Source organism: Brachyhypopomus gauderio, chromosome 10 (genome assembly GCF_052324685.1).
Source record: "Brachyhypopomus gauderio isolate BG-103 chromosome 10, BGAUD_0.2, whole genome shotgun sequence".
NCBI classification, from domain to species: Eukaryota; Metazoa; Chordata; class Actinopteri; order Gymnotiformes; family Hypopomidae; genus Brachyhypopomus; species Brachyhypopomus gauderio.
This window is the reverse complement of record NC_135220.1, coordinates 18,571,980-18,595,952: the sequence shown is the minus strand read 5'-3', so window position 1 is coordinate 18,595,952 and position 23,973 is coordinate 18,571,980. Positions and strand designations below refer to the sequence as shown.

General features: G+C 43.8%; 7 protein-coding genes across 18 annotated transcripts in view; 2 read left to right on the top strand and 5 right to left on the bottom strand.

Annotated features, from left to right (window-relative positions):
- Window positions 1-286: 286 nt before the first annotated feature.
- On the bottom strand, window positions 287-1,553 carry LOC143524927 (histone H2B 1/2). The gene has a single exon (XM_077018333.1). It carries the CDS (start codon window positions 1,284-1,286, stop codon window positions 912-914), a length of 375 nt encoding a protein of 124 aa, XP_076874448.1. The 5' UTR covers window positions 1,287-1,553; the 3' UTR covers window positions 287-911.
- Window positions 1,554-1,767: 214 nt separating this feature from the next.
- Window positions 1,768-4,338, top strand: LOC143525823 (uncharacterized). Its single transcript, XM_077020204.1, has 3 exons — window positions 1,768-2,311; window positions 3,080-3,194; window positions 3,448-4,338. The coding sequence occupies exons 1-2, from the start codon at window positions 1,804-1,806 to the stop codon at window positions 3,178-3,180; spliced, it is 609 nt and encodes a 202-aa protein (XP_076876319.1). The 5' UTR covers window positions 1,768-1,803; the 3' UTR covers window positions 3,181-3,194; window positions 3,448-4,338.
- Window positions 2,524-13,927, bottom strand: LOC143525824 (hepatic sodium/bile acid cotransporter-like). Of its 3 annotated transcripts, XM_077020207.1 has the most exons (4): window positions 13,034-13,927; window positions 12,441-12,645; window positions 12,177-12,355; window positions 11,303-11,457 (listed from the first exon to the last, which is right to left on the bottom strand). In XM_077020207.1, exons 2-4 carry the CDS (start codon window positions 12,636-12,638, stop codon window positions 11,403-11,405), a joined length of 432 nt encoding a protein of 143 aa, XP_076876322.1. In that variant the 5' UTR covers window positions 12,639-12,645; window positions 13,034-13,927; the 3' UTR covers window positions 11,303-11,402. The 3 variants fall into 3 exon arrangements, with proteins under 3 accessions (XP_076876321.1, XP_076876322.1, XP_076876320.1); XM_077020206.1 differs by lacking the exons at window positions 11,303-11,457; window positions 13,034-13,927 and adding an exon at window positions 2,524-3,696 and having other exon boundaries at window positions 12,441-12,737; XM_077020205.1 differs by lacking the exon at window positions 13,034-13,927 and having other exon boundaries at window positions 12,441-12,737.
- LOC143525825 (histone H2B 1/2) lies at window positions 13,354-14,418 on the bottom strand. Its single transcript, XM_077020208.1, has one exon. The coding sequence runs from the start codon at window positions 14,299-14,301 to the stop codon at window positions 13,927-13,929; it is 375 nt and encodes a 124-aa protein (XP_076876323.1). The 5' UTR covers window positions 14,302-14,418; the 3' UTR covers window positions 13,354-13,926.
- Window positions 14,419-14,910: 492 nt separating this feature from the next.
- LOC143526179 (histone H4) lies at window positions 14,911-15,222 on the bottom strand. The gene has a single exon (XM_077020827.1). The coding sequence runs from the start codon at window positions 15,220-15,222 to the stop codon at window positions 14,911-14,913; it is 312 nt and encodes a 103-aa protein (XP_076876942.1).
- Window positions 15,223-19,712: 4,490 nt separating this feature from the next.
- Window positions 19,713-21,053, top strand: zar1l (zygote arrest 1-like). Its single transcript, XM_077020203.1, has 4 exons — window positions 19,713-20,393; window positions 20,467-20,559; window positions 20,631-20,705; window positions 20,793-21,053. The coding sequence occupies exons 1-4, from the start codon at window positions 19,761-19,763 to the stop codon at window positions 20,934-20,936; spliced, it is 945 nt and encodes a 314-aa protein (XP_076876318.1). The 5' UTR covers window positions 19,713-19,760; the 3' UTR covers window positions 20,937-21,053.
- Window positions 21,054-21,276: 223 nt separating this feature from the next.
- The window catches only part of fryb (furry homolog b (Drosophila)), a 64,974-nt gene continuing 62,277 nt past the window's right edge, over window positions 21,277-23,973 (bottom strand). For all 10 annotated transcript variants that reach the window (XM_077020199.1, XM_077020193.1, XM_077020192.1 and 7 more), the window contains 3 exons: window positions 23,740-23,850; window positions 23,151-23,353; window positions 21,277-22,749 (listed from right to left, as the gene is read on the bottom strand). In XM_077020199.1, the coding sequence (XP_076876314.1) occupies window positions 22,491-22,749; window positions 23,151-23,353; window positions 23,740-23,850 (573 nt within the window). In that variant the 3' untranslated portion in view covers window positions 21,277-22,490. The remainder of the gene's footprint in view (window positions 22,750-23,150; window positions 23,354-23,739; window positions 23,851-23,973) is intronic.

The window sequence follows — 23,973 nt, the reverse complement described above, 5'->3', positions numbered from 1 at the left end:
TCTTCATGATGCATTTGTTATTTCTCTGGCCCACCATCAATAAAGCTTTCAATAAGATTCTGAAACTGCCCCTTTAAATGCGTTCACCTATCTGCCCCCTGCTCAATATGCCATGTTGTGTGCTTTTATTTCTTCTTCCGATTATTTGTGTTCTAGAACAGCATTTCTGTGTTTTTAGTTTTCAAATCTAAGAATGTTTCCTTACGTTAGAAATGCTGACGAATTCAATCATGTACAAATTGCATACAATTGAACGACTTGAAATAGAAACCATTTTACAAATGAAACGCTTTCATTATATTTTTATTTTTTACATTCACAAAATCAGTATCGGAAACAATAACCTCTTAAATGTTTGCTCCTACGCTCGTTTAATGTAACGTTTAATCTATGCTTTTAAACAAAGTGCGCAGCAAACACGCATCGTGAACACACCCTTTTTGAATAAATATCCAACTTCAGCCGCCGAATAGGGAGCTGCGATTAAGTAACCAAACGAATCTCAAACTGCGAATAAGTAACAAACTTCAGCCTCGTGAAATGCTGGCCTATTGAATGCAGCGTGGCATGGAGGCGATCATCCTGTCTGTGGCACTGCTGAGGTGTTATGGAAGCCCAGATTGCTTTGATGTTGTATTCTGGAGCAAAATAACCTAGAGTACAACTAGCACGCCATTGTAGACAATCCTACAACTACAAAAAGGCAATAATTCTATTCTACTTAAAAGTAGTCACCATGGGCAATGTAGATTACGATAGTTGGCAAGATAAAAACGGCGCCAAATGGCCATTACAAACTATGTCTTGGTCGCCGTGCCGCATGTACAATTATAATATAGAAACTCTTTTGGCGGAAGTGTGGGTGGCTCTTAAAAGAGCCGTTGGGTTTTTTAAAGCGACGTTATCGCGCTTTACTTGGAGCTGGTGTACTTGGTAACGGCCTTGGTGCCCTCAGACACGGCGTGTTTGGCCAGTTCACCAGGAAGCAGCAGGCGCACGGCGGTCTGGATCTCCCTGGAGGTGATGGTAGAGCGCTTGTTGTAGTGGGCGAGACGAGAAGCCTCACCAGCGATGCGCTCGAAGATGTCGTTCACGAAGGAATTCATGATTCCCATCGCCTTGGAAGAAATGCCGGTATCGGGGTGGACCTGCTTCAGGACTTTGTACACGTAGATAGCGTAGCTTTCTTTCCTGGTCTTTCTGCGCTTCTTGCCTCCTTTAGCCGCCGTCTTGGTCACGGCTTTCTTGGAGCCCTTCTTAGGTGCGGACTTCGCAGGCTCAGGCATTGTATTTGTATGAAAATGAACAATGGCGCGAGAGCACCTCGTTTATTAAGACTCTGGTATGCTAATTAGAACACAGCTGCCCCTCTGCGGGGTTGGCAAATTATTATTGGCCAGAAACAACCCCTCCTCTCACACGGACCTCCTATCGTTGCTCCATCGCTGTATTGCGGCGGGGTAGCGTATACGGGGTAGTCTGAATGGATACGTTAAATGAGAGCACTAATTCGAGTGTTTGGATGTTGTTGTATTATTTAAGTAGCCTAATGTATGTCTTTAGACCTACACATTTGTATCTAAACAGTTAAAATCTTCCATGTGTAAAAAAAGGAATGTGAATAAATCAATTTCTGTATATAATTTAGGATTAATTAATCCAGGTGTGAAATATGTGATAGGAAATCATATACCAATTTATAGAGTGTGCAATATGTAAATGTAACCAGGGATGTATTTAAAATAATGTAAATAAAATTATTTACATGTGGTTTCTGTGTTTTGTCCCATACTTCAGGATTACATGCGGGACAGCCCATTGCGAAACCCCATAATCTCATCCTCCAAGCAGCTGGAGATGATTGAGCGAGAGCAGCGGCAGTTGCAGGCGGGCCGTGTTCAGAAGGTGATGGAAATGAGTTTACTGCAAGAAGAAAGACAGGATGCAATTCTTAAACGAGTATGTGGCAAATCATTCCACCAATCTACCAGGATCAACCACAACATCCGACTGGAGCCCATGAGGAACGGTCAGAGTGGCTCTTTCCACTCTGCTGCATCCTCTGTGAGCCACTGCGCACCACTGGATAAGCCACAGAGAGTGCGCAGAATCCATGGCTCACAGGCTGCTGTCGGAGAAGAGCTGTCTCCCTTCAGGCCGGAGGACCCGTGCATGCCCGTTGAGCTCCGGGCAATCTCTGCTTTTCGGACACCCGTGCCCCCACCAGCGGTGGCCAAGCCCAGCAGGCACCCCAGACCGCTGACTCTGTACAAGCGGGTCAAGCCTGTAGAGAAGGCCTGTGAAGTGCCAGGTGAGTTCTCTTCCTGGAAATCATCAGCTGGAGTAGCAAAGCTCAACACGGGGGCCATGCTCAGCTCCCCATGTATCTCAAATATAGATGTTTTCTATATATAATACTGTATATTTACAAGAAACCTGCAAGTAGAGCTTCAGAAACAGAAAGTTAATGAAACAGTTAATGAAAGTTAAATAACAGTGGCGTGTTGTGAGGCTATAGTCAACCGGGCCGCTCCAAATGCAGCAGGATCCGGTCAGGAGCAGCAGCCAGAACCCCCCAGCAAACCGGCCAGCGGCAAGGCTGGCCTGAAGGCGGCTCGGTTCAGCCAGGGGTTGGTGACATCCTACAAGCCTGCTGAGAAAAGGGACACCGGTAGGGCTGCAGAAATTAGCCAGGGCAAAGTGGCGGTGGCAGAGACTCCTAGGCTGGTTTGGGAGCAGTCTCTGGCCAGACCTGAGCTGGCCCTCAGCCAGGCATTTCAGCTCCTGGGGAATGAGGACTGGTAGGCTTTTACCAAGCTCCAGCCGACAGTCTGCCTCACACAGCAAACAAAGTTTACACTAAGCTATCCCAGCCAGAACAGAGCTATAATGCCTGAGAATACAGAAATATCATGTTTTGGCAATATAAACATAAATAATTAGTGATGGGCACTCTAACAGGGAATACATAGCCTATAGCTTGTTATGTGTTGATTTTTATTGATGAAACTTGTTTAGCATTACTGATGTGATAACACCAGATATGTACACCGTGTTCTAACACTGTGTTTTGGAACAGGGAGAAGATCAAAACTGTGGCAACACCATGTGGCAATGGCCTCAAACTGGTGCAACACCATGCCAAAATCCTTCTGGCCAATCTCCACAATGTGTGCCTAGCCGTGCTCGAGGAGGTGAGGAACCTGCTTATGAACTAAATATTCTGTAATCAAAGCCAAGGCGCTTGAGAATGAGCTTCACCATTTGCTACCCCAACTGGACATGCTCCATTTTATGTATTTGGATGTTCTGACCTGTGGAAGAGTCAATTTCGAATGTTTTAGAGAGGAATTTCTTGTCATAAGATTGGTGTGGAGGCCTGGCCTGGAACTTGAGGCTTACTGTTGCCTGTCTCTCTGTCTTTCTCTTCTGTGTCCACTGTCTCAGGTGAAGAACCTGCGCTCCATGGTTTCACGTGCTGCCATGACCACGCTGGCACACATGTTCACCTACCTGCGGAGGGCCGTGGACCCCGAGGCAGCAGAAGCCGACCGCGTCCTGCTGCACAAGGCGTGTGAGAGCAGCGTCTTCATCAGGGAGGATGTGGACCTGGCACTCAGTGCCATGGGCACTCTCTTGAGACTTGGCGTGATCGCTTCCTTTTTGTTTCGCTCACCCTGCCCGTCACACAATCAGCTATAAAGAAAAACACCACCACATCCTACTGGTCAATTGACATGACCACCATCATAAGATCAGCTTCAGGATTTACAGCAATAAGCTACTTCTTGAATAAATTAAACAAGTTCTTCCAAACAGTTCTATTTCTCATTAATAGAAAAAAGCACCAGCTAAAGTTTCCTATATATCTACTTTACTTGAATACGTCTTGCTACTTCAGCTGTGTGGCCGGGTGCTTGAACTGGTACTGCAAGGGGCTCAATAGCTTGAGGCATGACAGACATTAGTGAGTTAGTGCATACATTATCCAGACAAATCAGAAAAAAACTAGGACAACAACCAGTAAAACTATCCTGACAAATTAATTTTCATTTCTTTTTTTTCTCTTTTTGTGTTAATGGGCAAAACTTAACACAAAAAAAAGGATGTGGATAGGAAAATAATGTGTTGTGTTTGCTGTTTTTTCTTTCATTGGTTTTAATCTCTTCTTAGTCTCTGCAAGGTGGAATGTAGTTATTTAGCTCTGTACACTCATAACTAGAGCACAACACAATTTTATACCCAGAAAAAACTGACATTGGCTAACTGGCTCACAACTAAAGGTCTAATATAGCAGGTTTGCCATAACTTATTAGCAAATATCGCCATCTACTGGCCGGCAACATTTTGACCCAGTAACTGAACAGGAAAAGTACGGAACAGCATATTAACATGATGTGAAGTTCGGTGCTTTGCAACAGTTGCAGTTCTAGGTGAATTTGAATCATTGCTTTTTTAATGCAAATTTGAATTTTTACACTGAAAAATAACAATTAAATATATTTTTAAAAAAGGCATCTAAGAATCTAAAATGCATTTTTTCTTAAACCAAGCCGCCTGCTTTCGACAGTACCCCACTAGAACTACCAAGCCGCCTGCTTTCGACAGTGTCCCAACTAGACTCTTGGTCTCTTGGCGGGTGTGATAAGCCCTTCTCACCTCCAGTGTTATGTAAATGAGGCGTGTGTCAGCTGTGGGTGGTTGCTGTTGACACACCTTTCACACACCTTTGGCAGCCTCATGAGACTGCAACCTCTCTTGGCAGGAGTCTGCTCAACTCAGGACCATGTTTGAGAATTGATTGGTGGAAGGTTGAAATAATGTGAAATTGACACAAACATAATATTTGAATTATAGTGGCATATTGATTATTCAAAATGGCTCTGATTTTTTAACCTTATTTTAAGTAGTTAAAACTGTCAATAGGTATAGGTAAAGATAATTTTACATAAATTTATACAAAAAACCCTCAGCTACTTGAAATAGAATAATATTCTTGAGCAATTTTAACTTATCAAGATGGTACTTTTTGCAGTGTGTCTCAAAAACACAACAGCCATAACTGGCAAACAAAAATAGAAAATTTACTTTTCTCTCCCTACTCTCTTTTTTTGGCCTACCTCCACCCCCCCCCCACACCTTCTTTGGAAGACAACTTTATTTTTATGTAAGGATCAGAAAACAATTCTGTACCACCACCATCACCACACAGAGAGTAGCCTGTTCAGCCATACCAGTGTTATGAAAATGAGGCCATTACATTGATTCTAAATGTAGGAGTACTGTTTGTGTGTTTGTATGGGGAGGGGTGGAGGTGGGAATATGCAGGTCCAGAAGAAATGGTCCTCTGGAACAAGGTGAAGGTGAATTGGTGAAGCCACCCCCCACCCCCAAAAAAAGTCAACATTGCCAGAAATTTATATTCAAGTTAGCTTTATTGGTATATAGGTGTATATATAAATACACCTATGAATATTCTGCACACACCTGGCACTGCCACATCATCTCCTTTCTGCACTTGCCACATGTGAACCTATCACAAAACACACAACGATTAGTGGCACGGTTACTTTTGCAACAACACTTGACCTGGCACAATGTCCTTTTCCCTGTGTCAGGTGTGGGTGGTTGCTGCTGCTGAGCCTTTTCCTTGGCCACCTCCTTGGCTGCCACATGAGCCTGTGCAAGCTCTTCTGTAAGATTGACCAAAAACTCTGACCGTCTCGCCTTTACCCCAGTGCATGCTTGAAAAAGCACATAGGCATTCAGTGCTGCAATGTCAATCATATTATAAAACACAGCAACTGGCCAACGCCGTGTTCCGCAACGCACAGTGTACTTTCGTACCATCTGGTCCATTATATCCACACCACATTTTAGGGAGTTGTAGTCAGTGATTGTGTTTGACTTTTTTTTTTTTTGTGTGTTCCCAGTCTCCACCGTACTATGCATGGTACTGAGGATGCAGACAGTCTTTCTACGTTTGGGTGCGTAAACGGTCAGTGTGGCACCAGAGGTTGAAAACACCTGTGTGCTGAATTTCTCACGGACCAAACTCTTTTTGGCAGAGTCTGGAAGCTCACGACGAATCCTGTTTACTGTGCCAAGGAGGGTGGTCTTCCGGCCCAGCAATCGTTTTGCTAGTGACAGTGAGGTGAAAAAATTGTCTGTGGTAACAGTTCTTCCTTTGTCCATAAATGGTTCCATGAGCTTCATCACCACATTTTCTGACAGACTTTCCCCTGTGGGACGACTGGAGTCTTTACCAAGGTATGGGATACTTGGTTTTCAGGTCACATGCCACCCAGAACTTTATCCCAAACTTGTCTGGTTTTGTGGCTATATACTGAAGAAAACAGCAACGGGTCTTGGATGGGAAAAGTTGCTCATCTATGGTGATATGCCTTCCTGGGTGGTACGAAGTGATGCAGTTGCCAACGAAAGATTTCCAAATATTAGAAATTGCAGCAAACCGGTCAGTTGCAGCTCGTTCATGGCGTGTGTCCTTGTCGTCAAAGCGTAGGTGCCGCATGATGTCCCGAAAGTGGTTTTGCGACATTATCTTCGTGATGGAGGGCACTCCCAGTTTTGCAGACCATGCGTCATGCACCGCTGGAAGGCGGACAATCCCTCGCAGGATGAGGACTGCAATGAACGCCATTAGTTCAGGGATGGCCATGAACCAGTTTTCTTGCTCTTGCTGTGTCTGGCGTGCATGCTGGACAGTCCACTCCTGTATGGTCTGAAGTATCTCCAAAGAGATGAAACAGAGGAAACTTTGCAAGCGACTAGTCACTTTCCTTCTGGAAAAAGCAGTTGGCTCTCCGTTCATGGGATGGCGTTCAGCTGGGCTGTGATGTGCATAACAAAGAATGGGGGCCATACAGGTGGACCATACAGGACAGGATAGAAATGAGGGGGAGAGAAAAGTATTTTTTTAACTTTATTTTCAGTAGTTTTTAGCACTTTGAGTTGCATGAATGTATGAAAGGTGCTATAGAAATAAAGATTATTATTATTATTTTTATTATAAAAAGGGAAGGGCAGAAAAAACACAGCTCAAATGACTGCAATGCTTCACCAACTGCTGCTACATTGGACATCCATATTCATCCAAACACAAAGACAATCTCCCTCAATCTCCCCAAGGGGAGGCCAGAGTTTTTTCCTTCTCTATCTGAGTCAGTGAACACATCCAGCAGAACAATGAACTGATGGTTCACACCATCACCCCCCCCCTCCACCCACTCCCCGTCTACCTATAATGGCTGTATGTGCATAACAAAGGGTGGCCTAATGGGATGCAAATGTCCCCAGAACTGCCCCCTGGTGGAGACCAGGTAGAAAAGTTTGGAATTAAAATGGTGGTAGTCCTATTGTTCTGTTTTATTTATCACAAGAGTGCAGTGTCTACTGCTGGCATGAAGGCTGCCATTTTTTATGCTTATGTGTAAGTGTGTCTGTGTATCACATGGGAACCAGACCATTCGTTGCTTGAAAAAAACAACAAAAGCACAGCACTAATATCATCTTCTTTACAGTTCAAAAGTACATGTCTTTATTGAGCAGCACAGGTCACAAGACAATAGCAACTCAACTCAACGATGCTTTTAACCACATTTTTTAATGGATTCCAGCAGCTGCCAATGTCAATTTTCTCCTTGATCAAGATAATTAAGAACAAAATGTACTGTTTTAATATTAAACAAATTTCACAAATAATTCAAACCCGAACCACCAAAGTGGCACAAATCCCTTTGTTCTGCTATTTTTTTATCATGGTAGCTGTAGTGTTCCAGACTTGTTCCTGAGTCCTGAACCACTTCAGTAGATACACAGTTTGACTTGAGATCTCATTGGTTATTTGTATCCACCATGGAAGGCGGGACGGCTTGTATCCACATGGCTGCTGGGGCTCCGGTCACTGTCAGTCCCCTGGGGGCCCAGATGTGTGTTCTGTCTCTTTTGCACCACCCTCATCCCTCTCTCCCCTCCTTCCTCCCACTAGGGGCTCCTCCCTCTCCACCTCCAGCACAAAATACCTGATTTTAAGCTTTTATATGGTGACTTTATATCAAAACACTCTGAAACCAACATAGACTGGCTAAATATGACAAACAAAGTAATCTATAACAAAATCATAGCAAAAGAATACGGGGGTAATTTTTGTTTTAAATACCTTACACCTAACGAAATGGATGTAGGGATAAAAAACCTCAGATGTAAAGATCTCTCAGAAAATATGAGAGACGTAATGTGGTTGATTGGTGTGGGTAGATTATCAGTCAGGTGCGTTGTGAAATGGAGTTGCTACGTTACCACCAAACTGTGCCCTATAAATGGATGTAACAACGATGAGACTGTTGAGCACCTTTTGCTATATTGTCCCCGCTCAGCAGAGATATGGCAATACATGAAAGAAATCGGGCTTAATATTACCATAAACGAAAAAGCTGTCATGCATGGCATATTCATAGAAACACTTCCAAAAAAAGTTCACAACCTGTTTTGGTTAACAATCTGCATAATAAACAATAAAATTTGGAAAACAAGATGCAAAATGATAATAAACCAGTGCCATATCTCTGCTGAGACGGTTTTTAAACAGATAAAAATCGAATTGAGGAGACAACGGACGGTCGATAGAAGGACAATTAACACACTGCCATGGGACATTTTGGATTTTTGATATTGAGTAATTGAATGTAAAGGAAAAAAAAAAAAAAAAGGATGTATGTGTGTATTTTGTTTATTGGTGTATATTCCCACATGTTCTTTTTTTGAATAGCTGTTGAAAATCAATAATAAAGATTCAGTAAAAAGGAAAACCGGTGGGAAGGCAAGGGCCAAGGCCAAGACTCGCTCGTCCCGCGCTGGACTTCAGTTTCCTGTTGGTCGTGTACACAGGCTTTTGCGCAAAGGCAACTATGCTGAGCGTGTCGGTGCCGGTGCCCCTGTATACTTGGCTGCCGTACTGGAGTATCTGACTGCTGAGATTCTCGAGTTGGCTGGTAATGCCGCCCGTGACAACAAGAAGACGCGTATCATTCCTCGTCATCTTCAGCTCGCCGTGCGTAACGACGAGGAGTTGAATAAACTATTGGGAGGAGTAACAATCGCTCAGGGTGGCGTACTGCCCAACATTCAGGCTGTTTTGCTGCCTAAGAAAACCGAGAAGACGGTCAAAGCCAAGTAAATTTCTCTTCTCTACTATCGTCAATCCAACGGCTCTTTTAAGAGCCACCCACATCGACTTATGAAGTGCAATTTTTCAAATCATGCCGATTTGTCTTTCCATCTTGACCATTGTATGACTATTAAACACTTCTTTCACGCACACAGCCAAGATACTCTTTAATTGAAGTACTAAGTAATGGCTTTTGTTTCTGTTTAGTTGTCTGGCATTCTGGCCTATCCTACTATCTAGGATGTCTTGTGTGAAGAAGAGATGGAAATCACTTTAAGTCGCTCTGAATAAGAGCGTAAGTGTCCTAAATGTAAATGTTAAGCGTGCTGTTACATGTACACATACATGAATTTATGTGGGCTAACGGGGACTACAATCAGTAGTGATGTGTCGGTCGCGAACGAACCGGTTCAAGGAGCCGGCTCTTTTAAGTGAACGACGAGATCCAGTTTCCCTCTAAGACCCCCCCCCCTCCAACAAATTTCGTTCGCCACCCCCTCAAATAAGGAGCCATTTGGGAGCCGAAAGAGCCGACTCTTTATGAGGAGCTGAGCCAAAAGATCCGGCTCCCTAAAAAGAGCCGAAATTCCCATCACTAACCAGAAAAATCCAAAGAAAAGTATTGCCGTGAACCCGCCTGAAAAGTAGGCGAATTGGCTTGTTTTTTGTAACGTGCGCGCGAGATTATGGGCCAATTGTCGTGAAGTGACGCACACTCGACTGTCCAATGGATGGCGTTCGTATTGAAGACGCCCAATGAACGCTGGTCATCGTTTAGGGCTTAAAAGGACGCCGTTTTCACTGCACCTTATTTTCTTTCTTTGTCGTTGAAGGGTAGAGTTCTCTCGTTATGGCAAGAACCAAGCAGACCGCTCGTAAATCCACCGGTGGTAAAGCCCCGAGGAAGCAACTCGCCACTAAGGCTGCCCGCAAGAGCGCCCCAGCTACCGGCGGCGTAAAGAAGCCTCATCGTTACAGACCCGGTACTGTCGCTCTGAGGGAGATTCGTCGTTATCAGAAGTCTACCGAGTTGCTCATCCGCAAGTTGCCTTTCCAGCGCCTGGTGAGAGAAATCGCTCAGGATTTCAAGACCGATCTCCGATTCCAGAGTTCCGCCGTCATGGCCTTGCAGGAGGCTAGCGAGGCATATCTGGTTGGCCTGTTCGAGGACACGAACTTGTGCGCCATCCACGCCAAGAGAGTCACCATCATGCCCAAGGACATCCAGTTGGCCCGCCGCATTCGTGGAGAACGTGCTTAAACTGACCGCTCAGATTAAGATACCCAAAGGCTCTTTTAAGAGCCACCTAATTGTTTCACTACAAAGCTAGCAAATTGCCTTGACATTGCTTGGAACGGTCACGCGTCGTTATGACTTGCAGTTGTCAACTTCCATAATGTACAATTAATACCTTTTTAGTTTCCATTCTATAGTTGAGAATGTACTATAAATGTGAGTGGGTACCTTCGCCTGTAGTTTTAATTTTTAGCCTTCTAAAAGGTTTAACTTGTGAGGTTAGCTGAGCTCAAATTAACCAGTGGGGTGTAAGTCTATCCCGTCGTCCTCCCGTATTAATATTTTCCCGTAAAATTCCCATATTGTAATAGAATATATATCTTAAAAGCATTCAAGTGCCTCTCCAAAATGAATTATGTCGCTAGCCTCGCGAGAATGTCAACCTGCAGAAGCCCGAGTGTCAGTTCTCGCGAGATTAGTGCTGACAGCGAGAACAACCAACCCGAAATACTAATCAGAGATGGATGCATGTAACGTGAGAGAAGGTTTTCCTACCAAAAATGAAGACTTCGTGTAAAATATAAGGGGTCCTGGACCTTGATTGGGCTGGTGGGAATGCTCGCAGCAACCAGCGGAAAATTTCCCTTATTTTAAAATCAAAAACTTGAAAAGTATCTAATTTGCTGCCAGGGTACTCCTTTTCTAATGTAATTCATTCAATTCCATCTCATTACTCCTTTATTTAAATGTACGGAAGCCCTAAGAGGATGTACACTGCAACTTATTTTTAATTCGCTTTCCTCAGATTTTATTTTTTTAATAATCGTTTTCCCGAATTCCCGAGATAATTTTAACTCATTATAACGAGAAAACAGCAATAGTTTTCCAGAGATATTTTATTTGTTATTGTATGAAATTCCGATTCCCACTGCTGGTCTCACTCACATGGTAACTGTCACGCTTTGATCCTCTTTCACCTTAGCGCAGCGTGTTCGTTGATTGCAAGAAAACACTACCAGTCTTGTCTTTTAACCTTTAAGTAAATAAGAAAACGGCGATCTCTGGAGAGAATACACACAATCCTAACAACTCTACCCTGTAGCTCTGTGTGCAGGTCTCTACCTGAGACACTTTTCCTCCTGTACTATATAGTGTGCAGGTCTCTACCTGAGACACTTTTCCTTCTGTACTATATAGTGTGGCCTGGGTATGAGCCCCCCTCATAGGAGTTGCACGTACATTCCATATGTTAAACCTACAGCTTTTTCTCTCTTATTTTAGAAGCGAGGTCTTCGCTTGCTGAGCTTGTCAGATTGAGGCCACACGAACAGAGCCATCTTTTTGGTGTATAGTATCCTGTTTTAAACTGCTTTAACACTGCTTTAAAAATGAGAACATCCACTAAACATAGCTAGACAATAATCTGTGAACCTTTATTTGGCAAGTTAAATTGTGTTTTTTTAGCAGACTCTAACTGTATTTCCTACCAGAGGCTATTGTCTGGATAATTATCAGTATTAATTATCAATAGCATATTTCTTTGTTTCTTTGATTGGGTATTATTTTTACTGGTTTAGGCATACACTGGTGTTTTAAAAGTCTTTGGAAAAGATGTACACACAGGTTAATTGATCCTGAATCATGTCTCCAGCATTTGTGTTCTAACTGAATTACTTAAATTCCCATATAAGATGTTGGAAAAAGACTTTAAACATTAAAAGAAAAAAAAACATCAAACATTAAGAGACTTACGGTTGGTTAAGCTTGAAGAGAGACGACAGAACATATCCAAGTATATACCCCAACAGTGGTATCAGCGCTGCTGTGATCAGAAGCTGAGGTGTCGTCACTGTCCGGATGGCCTCTCCTACCGTGACGCCGACCAGGATGCCAAGGATAATCAATGTAAGCAGCGCTACATTCATCCCCACCTGAAGGGGAAGACACCGATCGGTCCGGACTCATCGCTCACATCTTCCCTATGCTTTTGTTCGTGTCTTTCAGCCTGCTCCTTACCCTGCTGAAGAGCCTTGCGTGTTGGGGTGCATAGTGTCTAATGCAGATGCCAGCGGCGCAGGGCAGCGTGGTCATGGCCAGAGCCGTGGCTATACCAGCGTAGGGTATGGCCGCGGCCACGCTGGAGAAGCCCTGGCTGTAGACGTAGAGCAGCAGGGGCATCGTGCCCAGCTCCAGCAACGTGGAGAAGGTGGTCATCACGACGCTGTAACAGAAGGACACGGCCCAGTGATACAGCAGAACCACGAACACTGGGCGTATCAAGCGCTGGGATTTAACGCTCGGCCCTGGTTTCATTAGTACATTAGTAACATTCCCGTTTTACAGTGTTTGGCAGATGCACCTGTCCAGTGTGACCTATATACTGTGCAGAGGCGGTCTTTGCATTGAGGCGTGGCTAGGCAACTGCCTTGGGCCCCTCCCACTGCAGCCCACTGTAGGGCCCCCCTGACTAGCTGACTTATTTCTAGCATATTAATGTTGATGGGCCCCCTAGCTAAATTCGCCTTGAGTCCCCAAATTGCTAAGTCCGCCACTGATCACAAGACATTTACATTGACAATATCAACACCCAGAACTTTCATTCTAGTTACCTTATACTTATCCTGATTGTGTGATTTGTTTGTTACTTGTGTATTCATCTGTATAATTTGTCTTTTGTAATCTGTGTGTTAATGGGTCGCCCAATGGAGGATGGGTTCCTTTTTGAGTCTTGGTCCTCCCAAGGTTTCTTCCTATTCCCCACCATCTAGGAGTTTTTCCTCGCCACTGTTGCCTTTGGCTTGCTCATTAGGGATTTGGACCCATAGTATTGTTAACCTTGTAAATCCTGTAAAGCGCTTTGTGACATGTGTTGTGAAAAGCGCTATACAAATATATTTGATTTGATATAGATTCATCACAAACAGGGTGATCTATTTCAAGTGTTTATTTCTGTTAATGTTGATGATATGGCTTACAGCAAACAAATACCTAAAATTATCAGAAAATTAGAACATTAGACCAACTGAAAATAATGATTAATTCAGCAAATACCTAAAATGATCAGAAAATTAGAACATGAGACCAACTGAAAATAATGATTAATTCAGAAATGCTGGCCTATTGAATGCAGCGTGGCATGGAGGCGATCATCCTGTCTGTGGCACTGCTGAGGTGTTATGGAAGCCCAGATTGCTTTGATGTTATTTACTGAGATGCGCCTGTATTCTGGAGCAAAATAACCTAGAGTACAACTAGCACGCCATTGTAGACAAACAATCCTACAACTACAAAAAGGCAACGAATTCTATTCTACTTAAAAGTAGTCACCATGAGCAATGTAGATTACGATAGTTGGCAAGATAAAACGGCGCCAAATGGCTATTACAAACTATGTCTTGGTCGCCGTGCCGCATGTACAATTATAATATAGAAACTCTTTTGGCGGAAGTGTGGGTGGCTCTTAAAAGAGCCGTTGGGTTTTTTAAAGCGACGTTATCGCGCTTTACTTGGAGCTGGTGTACTTGGTAACGGCCTTTGTGCCCTCAGACACGGCGTGTTTGGCCAGTTCACCAGGAAGCAGCAGGCGCACGGCGGTCTGGATCTCCCTGGAGGTGATTGTAGAGCGCTTGTTGTAGTGGGCGAGACGAGAAGCCTCACCAGCGATGCGCTCGAAGATGTCGTTCACGAAGGAATTCATAATTCCCATAGCCTTGGAAGAAATGCCGGTATCGGGGTGGACCTGCTTCAGGACTTTGTATACGTAGATAGCGTAGCTTTCCTTCCTGGTCTTTCTGCGCTTCTTGCCTCCTTTAGCCGCCGTCTTGGTCACAGCTTTCTTGGAGCCCTTCTTAGGGGCGGATTTCGCAGGCTCAGGCATTGTATTTGTAGAAAAATGAACAACAGAATGAAAAATGGCGCGAGAGCACCTCGTTTATTAAGACTCTGGTATGCTAATTAGAACACAGCTGCCCCTCTGCGGGATTGGCAAATTATTATTGGCCAGAAACAACCCCTCCTCTCACACGGACCTCCTATCGTTGCTCCATCGCTGTATTGCGACGGGGTAGCGTCTATTAATTCCGCCCCAGCCATATTTATTGGATTTTTCTTTTTTAAATTATGTGTTGTGATTAATCAATATTTGAGCATTGCAACATCCCGTCACCATGTAAAAAATACTAAGTCTTGGATTTTCCGCATCCCTTCTTGGAAAGAAGGCACAGAAAGCTAGGCTATGCTAGCTACGTCACTGTTCCAAATTTGCTTTGTCATATCGCACTTTTCTACTCGTTCAAGGAAGCGTGTTTTAAAGTGAGATATTTAAACGTAAGAATCTACAACATGCAAACATTTAAATGAGTTTAACAGCTTTTTGTCAGTATTTATTCATTCAACGTGTATAGGTAGTAAAACATGGAACAACTCTTTAACGGATTATATGGGTGGCTCTTAAAAGAGCCGTTGTTTTTTGTCTTTAGTTCAGGATTTAACCTCCGAAACCGTACAGAGTACGTCCCTGGCGTTTCAGAGCATAAACCACATCCATAGCGGTGACGGTCTTTCTCTTGGCATGCTCGGTGTAGGTGACCGCGTCCCTGATCACGTTCTCGAGGAACACTTTGAGAACACCACGGGTCTCCTCGTAAATCAGACCGGAGATACGCTTGACACCGCCACGACGAGCCAGACGGCGGATTGCGGGCTTAGTAATGCCCTGGATGTTGTCACGGAGAACCTTGCGATGACGCTTAGCGCCTCCTTTCCCAAGACCTTTACCACCCTTTCCTCTTCCAGACATAGTTGCTGCTTTTTTCACAACTTAAAACAGTGATACAATGAACCTCTTATGCCTAGCACGCCGATATTATGCTGCTCTAAAGGACCTGCTTGAAGACACTAGAGCACTGGAGGAGGAGGAGCTAAATGCCAAGATCCTCCAAATGCCTCCAGCGCCACGTTTAGACGAATTGGAATAAGGGCTCCATACTAAGTCACAAAAAGTATGTATATTAGAGATAGTTTAGGCAAGCATATGGAACAACGAAGCAAAGTGAAGAGAGAACACAAAGAAAAAACTTTACCTTTACTGACTTGGACTTGAGCTTTAAGACTTGAAATCCTTATTTTAACATAATAAATAAGTAATATAGAATCACATAACTGGATCATTTTGTATTAAATGGTGCCGTAAAATGTGAACTGCTCAGCTCAGTTTATCCGTAACCTAGCAACAGGTGAAGTTCTGCAGGGAGAGGTTATTTTGCTCCAGAATACAGGCGCATCTCAGTAAATTACAACATCAAAGCAATCTGGGCTTCCATAACACCTCAGCAGTGCCACAGACAGGATGATCACCTCCATGCCACGCTACATTCAGTAGGCCAGCATTTCTAATGTTCTAATTTTCTGAGATAATAATTTTAGGTATTTGTTGGCTGTAAGCCATAATCATCAACATTAACAGAAATAAACACTTGAAATAGATCACCCTGTTTGTGATGAATCTATATAACATGCGTTTAAATTTTTTGTATTTAATTACTGAAATTGATTAACTTTTTGATTATCTAATTTACTGAGATGCAACTGTATTAGTTTGTCTATACCTGCTGTAGGCTGATTCATCCCCAACAGAGATTAGCCTAGTGAGGGTGGTATCAGCAAACCTCAGGAGTTTGGCTGCCTCATGGAGGCACAGCTGTTAGTGTAGAAGAAGAGTCGGGGAGAAAGGACAGGGCTTTGTGTGGAGTGAGCCCTGATGGTCCGGGGGTCAGACCAGAGACCATATATATATATATATACACATACAGTCAGCACACAAGGACGTGCACAGACAATAGCGCAAAACAAAAAGTGTTTCTAGATCATTTCAGCTTTTATATTGGCTCTAAGAAATGGAAAAACATAGCTCCTAAAAAACACGCAAAACATCTCCATAAATCATGGACACGTCTTTAACAATTGCTTCAGAACAAAAATCCTGCGTCTACCTTGTCCTTCAAATACCAGTGTCTGAAAAAACCATTCAGCAGAAAAAGACAAGCTCCGTTTTTCAAGGCATGTGCTTTTTGTACGTTCTCCACCTGCAAAGCCAGATACACATTTCTTATTTTGCACAAACCAGAGACAGATAAAATGGTAAAGGTCCAAGACGCCAGGGCCACTGTGTCCTTCACAGAATGGGGGAGATTCACCACAGATGGGCAAGCATGCATAGGAGGGGGGAAATAGCTAAGGCCTTATCACAAGGCATCAGTAATACTTATTACAGCAAATTACAGAGAACCCCAAAAGAAGAGCTGGTAGCTGGGAATATTACCAGATGTTTAAAATGTGACATTCTCAAAGTGATCTCTTCTGAGATTAACCACGCCAACAGAACTCATGACAATGTCATGCTTGAGATGATGCTCACACAAATTATAATGGAGTGTGACATTATTCAAACAGGCCTGGATAGGTTCAGCACTTAATAAGCAAATAAATCCAATAGCTGTGCATCTGTTCACAGAGCAGAGTGTCAATCCTGGTGGCACATCTGAGAAAAACAAACAACCTTTCCCTTCATCTAGATGCAACAGGTGATGTGGTAGCAAAAATACCACAACAGGCTAAACGAGTGTTGTATTACACTCTAACACTGCCAAGGAGGGGACATGATGCACCACCACTCCTAGTGACTGAAATGCATTCAAATGACCATGATGTCCCAACTATTGCAATTTGGTTACTGAAGTTTGTAACAAATTTGGCAAAATGCACAAAAATGTGTGTCCACAAAGTAGAAGTAGATTACAGCAGGGCATTAATTCAGGGCACCTTTTTGTCCTTCATTAAGGACAACATCCGTCAGTACCTTGAGAAGGCATTCCTGATTGCCAAAATAATGGAGCGCTGGGATGGAAAAATAAAGGATGCAGAGTTCACCATAGTGCACATATGTGCTGCTCACACAATAAAGGCATTTTTAATTCTGCTGGCCGAAAGACTAAGGACAGAGGGCTGAGAGGACAGAGGGCTGAGACAATTTGCCATTTTGCTTTGGTCTTCTCCAGCACACCACGATGCTTGACAAGGCAAAATAAATCTTCAGGCATATGTGTGTGGCATTCACAACAGAAAATGAAACTCAAAATGTACAGAAAAGTGTAACTGAGTTAAAGAATCTCATTACTAAAACTTCAGATGTGGAGCTTTGCTTTCTTTACCTGCATGGGGAAGAGGGAATGCAGACAAACCTGAAAACAATGAGTGGTGGATCACCATTCACAGCCTTCAGGACAGATCTAAATGTCATCCAGAACACTTCAGTGACAGAAGATGAACTGAAATCTGGGACTGATGTATACTTATACCCAGACATCATCCGAACTCTGTTTGAAACCTACTTAGGCATTTTTTCCATTGTGGAGTGGGCTGATTCTAGGAAATTTAAAAGCGACACAGCTCTCTGGAAGACCATTCCAGTTTAACATACACTGTTTTCAATATATATATTTCTTCCACAGTATTCCATCCTGCAACTGTGTGTGTGAAGCAAAATACTGCTGAGACACCGTGTGCCAAAGAAAAAGTAACTATAGCTTAAAAAGTCCATTTTTATATGTAGCTATATGACCATTTTTAAAAATACTTTATTCTTATGGCTATGTAGGTGAAACGGCTCTTTTCTAGTATGGGAAATGAGACTGTGGTATCAGTGGTGAGCTGCACAGATCACACTGACACTCATGTAGTTCAAACTCTCAAAATATCAGGATATTATTGGAGCATGCAACACTGGTGGTCACTGGATATTGGTGGTGAGAGAGCACACACACACTCCTCTTTAAACTTTAAAATAAAAGTTCACAATACCAGAATAATAAAATGAATAATTGTTATTTATAGTACATCAATGCACTTCAAAGAACAATTTACATCCTTGATCCTCTTGGACATGAAGAGCAGAAAGTCACAGAGGGCAGTTAAAAGGTTCACGAATGTAATCTGCAAAGTACTAGAAATTGCATTAAAAAACTATTTTTAAAGAAAGTTTACAGTTGAACTGATATACATTTTTGTAAGCTATTTTGCATAATTTTAGCAAGGACAGCAGTCATTCTGTATTACACTTTAAATTAGTTCATATTTAGCATAATACTCTTTTCAATATAATTTTTGTTAAGTGAGCTCTTCAAAAGGCAAAGAACTACTCTGGGAAAAGATGAATGGATCGACATTCAGTGGCAGCCTGGTGTCATTGTACACACCAAGCAGAATGACTCTACAAGCTGTGGAACTTTGTAGTGGAGGTAAAATCATTTAAAAACGTTTGCAATACATAAGCCTATGTCTGTCTATAAATAACACTAGCTGACTTCTTTTTTTTACTGTATAGATACAGTGCAGTGCAGTGTTTTCACAAATGTGAGAAATATTTCCAGATGCACATTAAATGCATTGCTCCTTGTATGTACTTGATATCTTTGTGTTTATAGGTTCACATGTTCAGTTGCACATGTTTAAAAGTTGAACTAACCCATGACTTTTATTTTGAAAAAATGTCTTGGCACTGAAGCGCTTACAGATTTACCTACTTAATTCCTAGATGTGATCTTTTCACATCTTCTAAATGTATCTTTATTGAAAGCCATTGTGTGGAGATAAATTCACTATATGCATGCATAATAGGTATTTATCGCATACACCAGGGGTGCCTATTACGTCGATCGCGAGTGTCGGTCGATCGCATGACATAAAAAAGTAGTGGATGAATGACAATATATCGTCCATCTGCTCTGACGGTTGTGTATATATACACCGCCCCGGTAACAATTTACGTTCGCCACCCAGTCAGTAGCTTAATAATACAGCAGAGTACATAATGTAGACGATATGTTTAGGTTACCTCTACCTCCTATGAAAAGCTTAACTGATAGACGTATCGTATTGCGGCCTTCTCTGCTTACCTTTGTGTATCAAAGCATCACATATAAATCCACACCCTTATTTTTACGACTTTTGCACATCTGTTCATTCGGAGTTACTGGAATACAAACCTGGCCCGCTTTGAAATGCCCATAGCCACCTTACCACGGGTGGCCTTTAAATTGCCGGAGACCACAGGGATTTTTTTTGAGGATGTATTAACAAAAGCCACAAATGAGAGTTCCAATAAACATTTGTGAATAAGAGTGAACAGTGATCACTACTACTGCGCGTGATGGCGGCCCAAGCACACACACCTGCGGTTAATCGCCTAATTGTCATCTCGCCCGGTGGAGGATTCAATTGGGACCCGGAATGAACGAAACGATAAATGGCCCGCTGTGAGGACGAAAGTCTTAGTTAGCGATGGAGGGAATGAACTTTCCTGCTTATAACTTAGGTGGCTATGCTGGCTACGTGCCCTTTTACCATGGGAGCACCAAATTCAAAAACACGCACTGGAATAAAAAAGCTCATTTTGGCGCGGTGCCAGAGATTCCCGACTACTTTGAGATTTACAAACGTGCTCACCTGAAGGCCCTATTGTCTCAGGTGAACCCTAACTTAACCCCCTGCCTGCGTAAGGCTAATACGAAGGAGTTTGGGGTCCAGGTAAATCCCAAGGTAAACGCCACCGTTCAGTGTTCTCTCGGACCCAAAACGTTGTTTTATCGCGAAAGCAAACTGGGCTCTCCAAAAGCCAGCAGCCCTGTGAAGCGCCCGGACCTTCCCGGTACCCCCGTGAACACCGTGCGTTTCTCCCGTCCCGTCGCCATCTACTCGCCGGTCTTCGACCGCAGGTTTTTCTCCGTACCCGTCCGTGCCGACCAACGCGAGGATGGCGAAAGGCTCGACAGCTCTGATGTAAACGAAGACGCTGAAGCGGCTGACGAAGACTGCGAGGAGGACGGCAAGGAGGGAACCGACTCGTGGCTGGAAACTGAGCCCCAGCAACGCAGTTCTTCACCAAGCTGGAGGCCTAACAGATTCAGCTTTCAGGTCTGTTGTAATACTGTGGTTTTTCATGCTTGCTCTTGGACTTGCTCTTGCTGTGAAATTCTTCTTTGTCTAGTTTCTGGAGCAGAAATATGGATATTACCACTGCAACAAGTGCAATATTCGCTGGGAGAGCGCTTACGTGTGGTGCATCTCTGGAACCTGCAAGGTAGTGTACCTTGAACATCTAGTCAGTCTTCTGAGCTTTTTGGCAACGTTTTAACAAACACACTCCACTAGGTTTATTTCAAGCAGCACTGCAGGAAGTGCCAGGCAGGACTGAACCCATACCGAGTGGAGTCTATCCAGTGCCAGGTGTGGTGCGACTTCAATCGTATGCAAACATGAGCGTAAAGGCCCGAGTCTCTGGTGTCGGCCAATATCTCGCTCCTCTATCCACAGGCCTGTCAGCAGACGCGTTGCCGCTGTGAGCAGAAGCTTCGCCATATCGACATGCGCCGCCCTCATCGCCAGGACCTGTGCGGACGCTGCAAAGGCAAGAGGTTGTCGTGCGACACCACCTACAGCTTCAAATACATCGTCTGAACGTCCCTCCATCTCGTCTTTTTATAATCAACGTCGACGGAAATGAATTAAGATATATTTTTGTATTGCTGATGAATGTATGCTTTTGAACTCTGAATAAAATATGATGCAGCATTATACAGACCCACCTCGCTTTCACCTACAGCTTCCACGTCAGCAGGACCATTCAATGTTGCTGAGCTCCTGCCAAGTTTCTTCCGTCTTTACTGGTTTCAATGGAACGATTAATCCACCTCCTCCACTGTAATGTGTTTATATTGACTGCATTAACTTGTGTGCATGGTGCCATGGATGGTGGCGAAACTGGGTCTGTCTAAAGCGTTGGTTCCGGGGAAAGGAGTTGATTTGAATGTTTTATTGACATGACACTTGACTGTGCACCCAACAATTACTTCACAAAAGCCATTAAAGTATGTACAGGTTGTAGAGCTAAGACTTTTCCCTAAGGAAAATGTGCAATCTAATCTCTGTGGGCATGCACACACTCTGAACACAGAACTGACCTACATCAGCGTCTCCCGTTAGGACTTCACACAAATACAGCTCAGTTAAAATTTTCATTAATAAATAGTTCTAAATGTAAAAACACATGTCTGGCAGTTTTGACCATCACAAATTCTCAAAAGCTACGTTCAATGCACGGATGTGCATCTCGACAATACAAAACACTTGGTGTCCGTGCGTGGTAGAACATGAAACCTCTCAAAATTAAAGGGCCTGATGGTCTCACTGACCTTAATCAACACTGGAGTACACATATTACCAGCTCAGCCTATTGATTTTGCCTTTAAAGTATGGTCGCTAAATATCAGCATGTTTACGTGCAAATGCTTAAGCTGATGTTTTCTATTCAGTGTTGAGTACAGTACCAGTGAGAGAGGGCCTCAAAACACACAAGCGTTCAGCTTCTCAATCGAAAAACATTTACAACAAGCAACGACCTCTAGTGCGTCTTGGTAGCCAAAATTAATTTAGAACATTCTACAGTAGAAAGGCATCCAGTTCAGCGATCCTTCATTGCACGTTTCCCAGTGGACAATATAGCGCAGGCGCCTTCAGAAGTTCCTACCAGCTTTGGCGTTTTCTTACCAAAAAAAATGCAGCATTTTTGTCAGTAGCAAACAGGACTCTTCCTCTTCCTTTGTGATGTTTGATTTAGAAAACGTAATATAGTGCAACTATATATATATATATATATATATATAAACGTGACGGTGAATTAATCCGAAGTGTCGCACAGTAGCAGTTCTGTTTCTCCTGTGCTGCTGCACATCTGAGAACCTGAAGACACGTTTACTCTCAAGAGCCCCTTCCTATTCAATACGGTCAAAGACGCTTGTCCAAGTCTCCCTAAGTAGGGTGCAAGTTTGTGGGACAGAGCCTCGAAAGGGCTGCAGCACTCCCAGACAGTGCACTGGATGTGGCCTGGAGGAGAGGGGAGGAGGGGGGAGGTGCAGGGCCAGGGCTGGGGGAGGAGGGGTTGGGTGTCTAAGGGGGGATCCAGTGGTCGGGGGGTCCAGGCCATGGCTGGTCCGGGGGGCTGCAGGCCTCCTGTCAGAGACTCACGGCGGACGTGCTGGACTCCAGGAGGCTGGCTGAGATGACACGGTACCCCTGGGCGTGGCGGATCATGTCTCGGATCTCCCCGTTGAGCTCCATCAGCTTGGCGCATATCTGCGCCGGGTCCTGGTTGGAGCCCACCAGGGCGTATGTGCCCGTCTGACCCAGAGACTGGTGGCGAAAGTGGATGTTCAGTAGCGTCTGGACTTCGTCTTCCGATTTCCCACCAAATATGTCGTTTGGCCATAGTTGTCTGTAGGAAGAAAGGGAGAAAGAAAATCTGAACCATGTCCTCATGTTTACTAAAGTCAACCACCAACAGACTGAAATACAGCTTGTTTCACTGTTTTCAGCACTGTTTTACAACAATCTTTCAGTCACAATAAAGCTATTCTATTCTATTCTATTCTATTCTATTCTCTGGACCTTCTAAATGTTGGTGATCTGGACTTCGTTTTAAGTCCACTCTGGCATGGTATGCTGCACGCCAAAGGCGTCCGAGTACCTTACTGAGAGGATGCATTATTTGACCTTGTGTATCTTTGCTTTCTCTTATTATGGGGTTTTGTCTCCCCCTAGTGGACAAATTCCCCTGGTTCATTTTAACCCAAATAATGCATGTTGCACCACTGCAGAAGGCGGTGTGTGCCTGACCTGCACTGGTGTATGTGGCGGATGGCCGTGGTGAGCTGACTGTTCCTCAGACACTCTAGGATGGACTGCACGGCTGCCTCCGAGGTGGGGAAGCCAGGCTGGGTGGCCCCCCACTGCTGGGGGTCCTGCCCACCGGCCACCACTGACGCTGCCACCTGCAGATTGGACTTCAGCTCACCCAGCTCGCGGGACATGTTCAGCAGCTGCAGGACACAACGGGACAGCATAGGAGGGGTCATCGAGACTCAAACTTCACTATTCAAATTCCAGTTTTAAGACTGGAATTAACGCAATATTCATATTAATCCACAGACAGAATGTCTTGTGAATTTAGGATTAGAGAAAAAACTGATTATTAAGTGCATATTAATATTATAACATATAAATTCATACATACGTATTCATACATTCAAACATAGCTGTTTCTATGTATGTGCTGTATCAGTTCATTCACACAGGAGAGAGTAGTTTAATGAAATCTCACTCAGTGAATCTCTTGCAGAGTTTGCAGTGGGATAAAGTGCACGTTGAAATGCCCCTCTGCGGGGCACATAGGGGCGGCCCCAGCGAGTTTACAGGGGCTACGTACCTCTGGCACGGAGCTGATGGTGCTGACCTTTGCGATCAGTTTGCAGTAGCACTGGAAAAGCAGTAAGAGCTGGAAATGCAGTTTGTACAGCCGCTGACACAACTCCAGCTGCTGTAGGATCAGCAGATAGAAGACATGATGAGACACACACGCGCGCGCGCGCACACACACACACACACACACACACACGCACACACACACACACACGCAAACATACATAGTTAAGAAACCTGC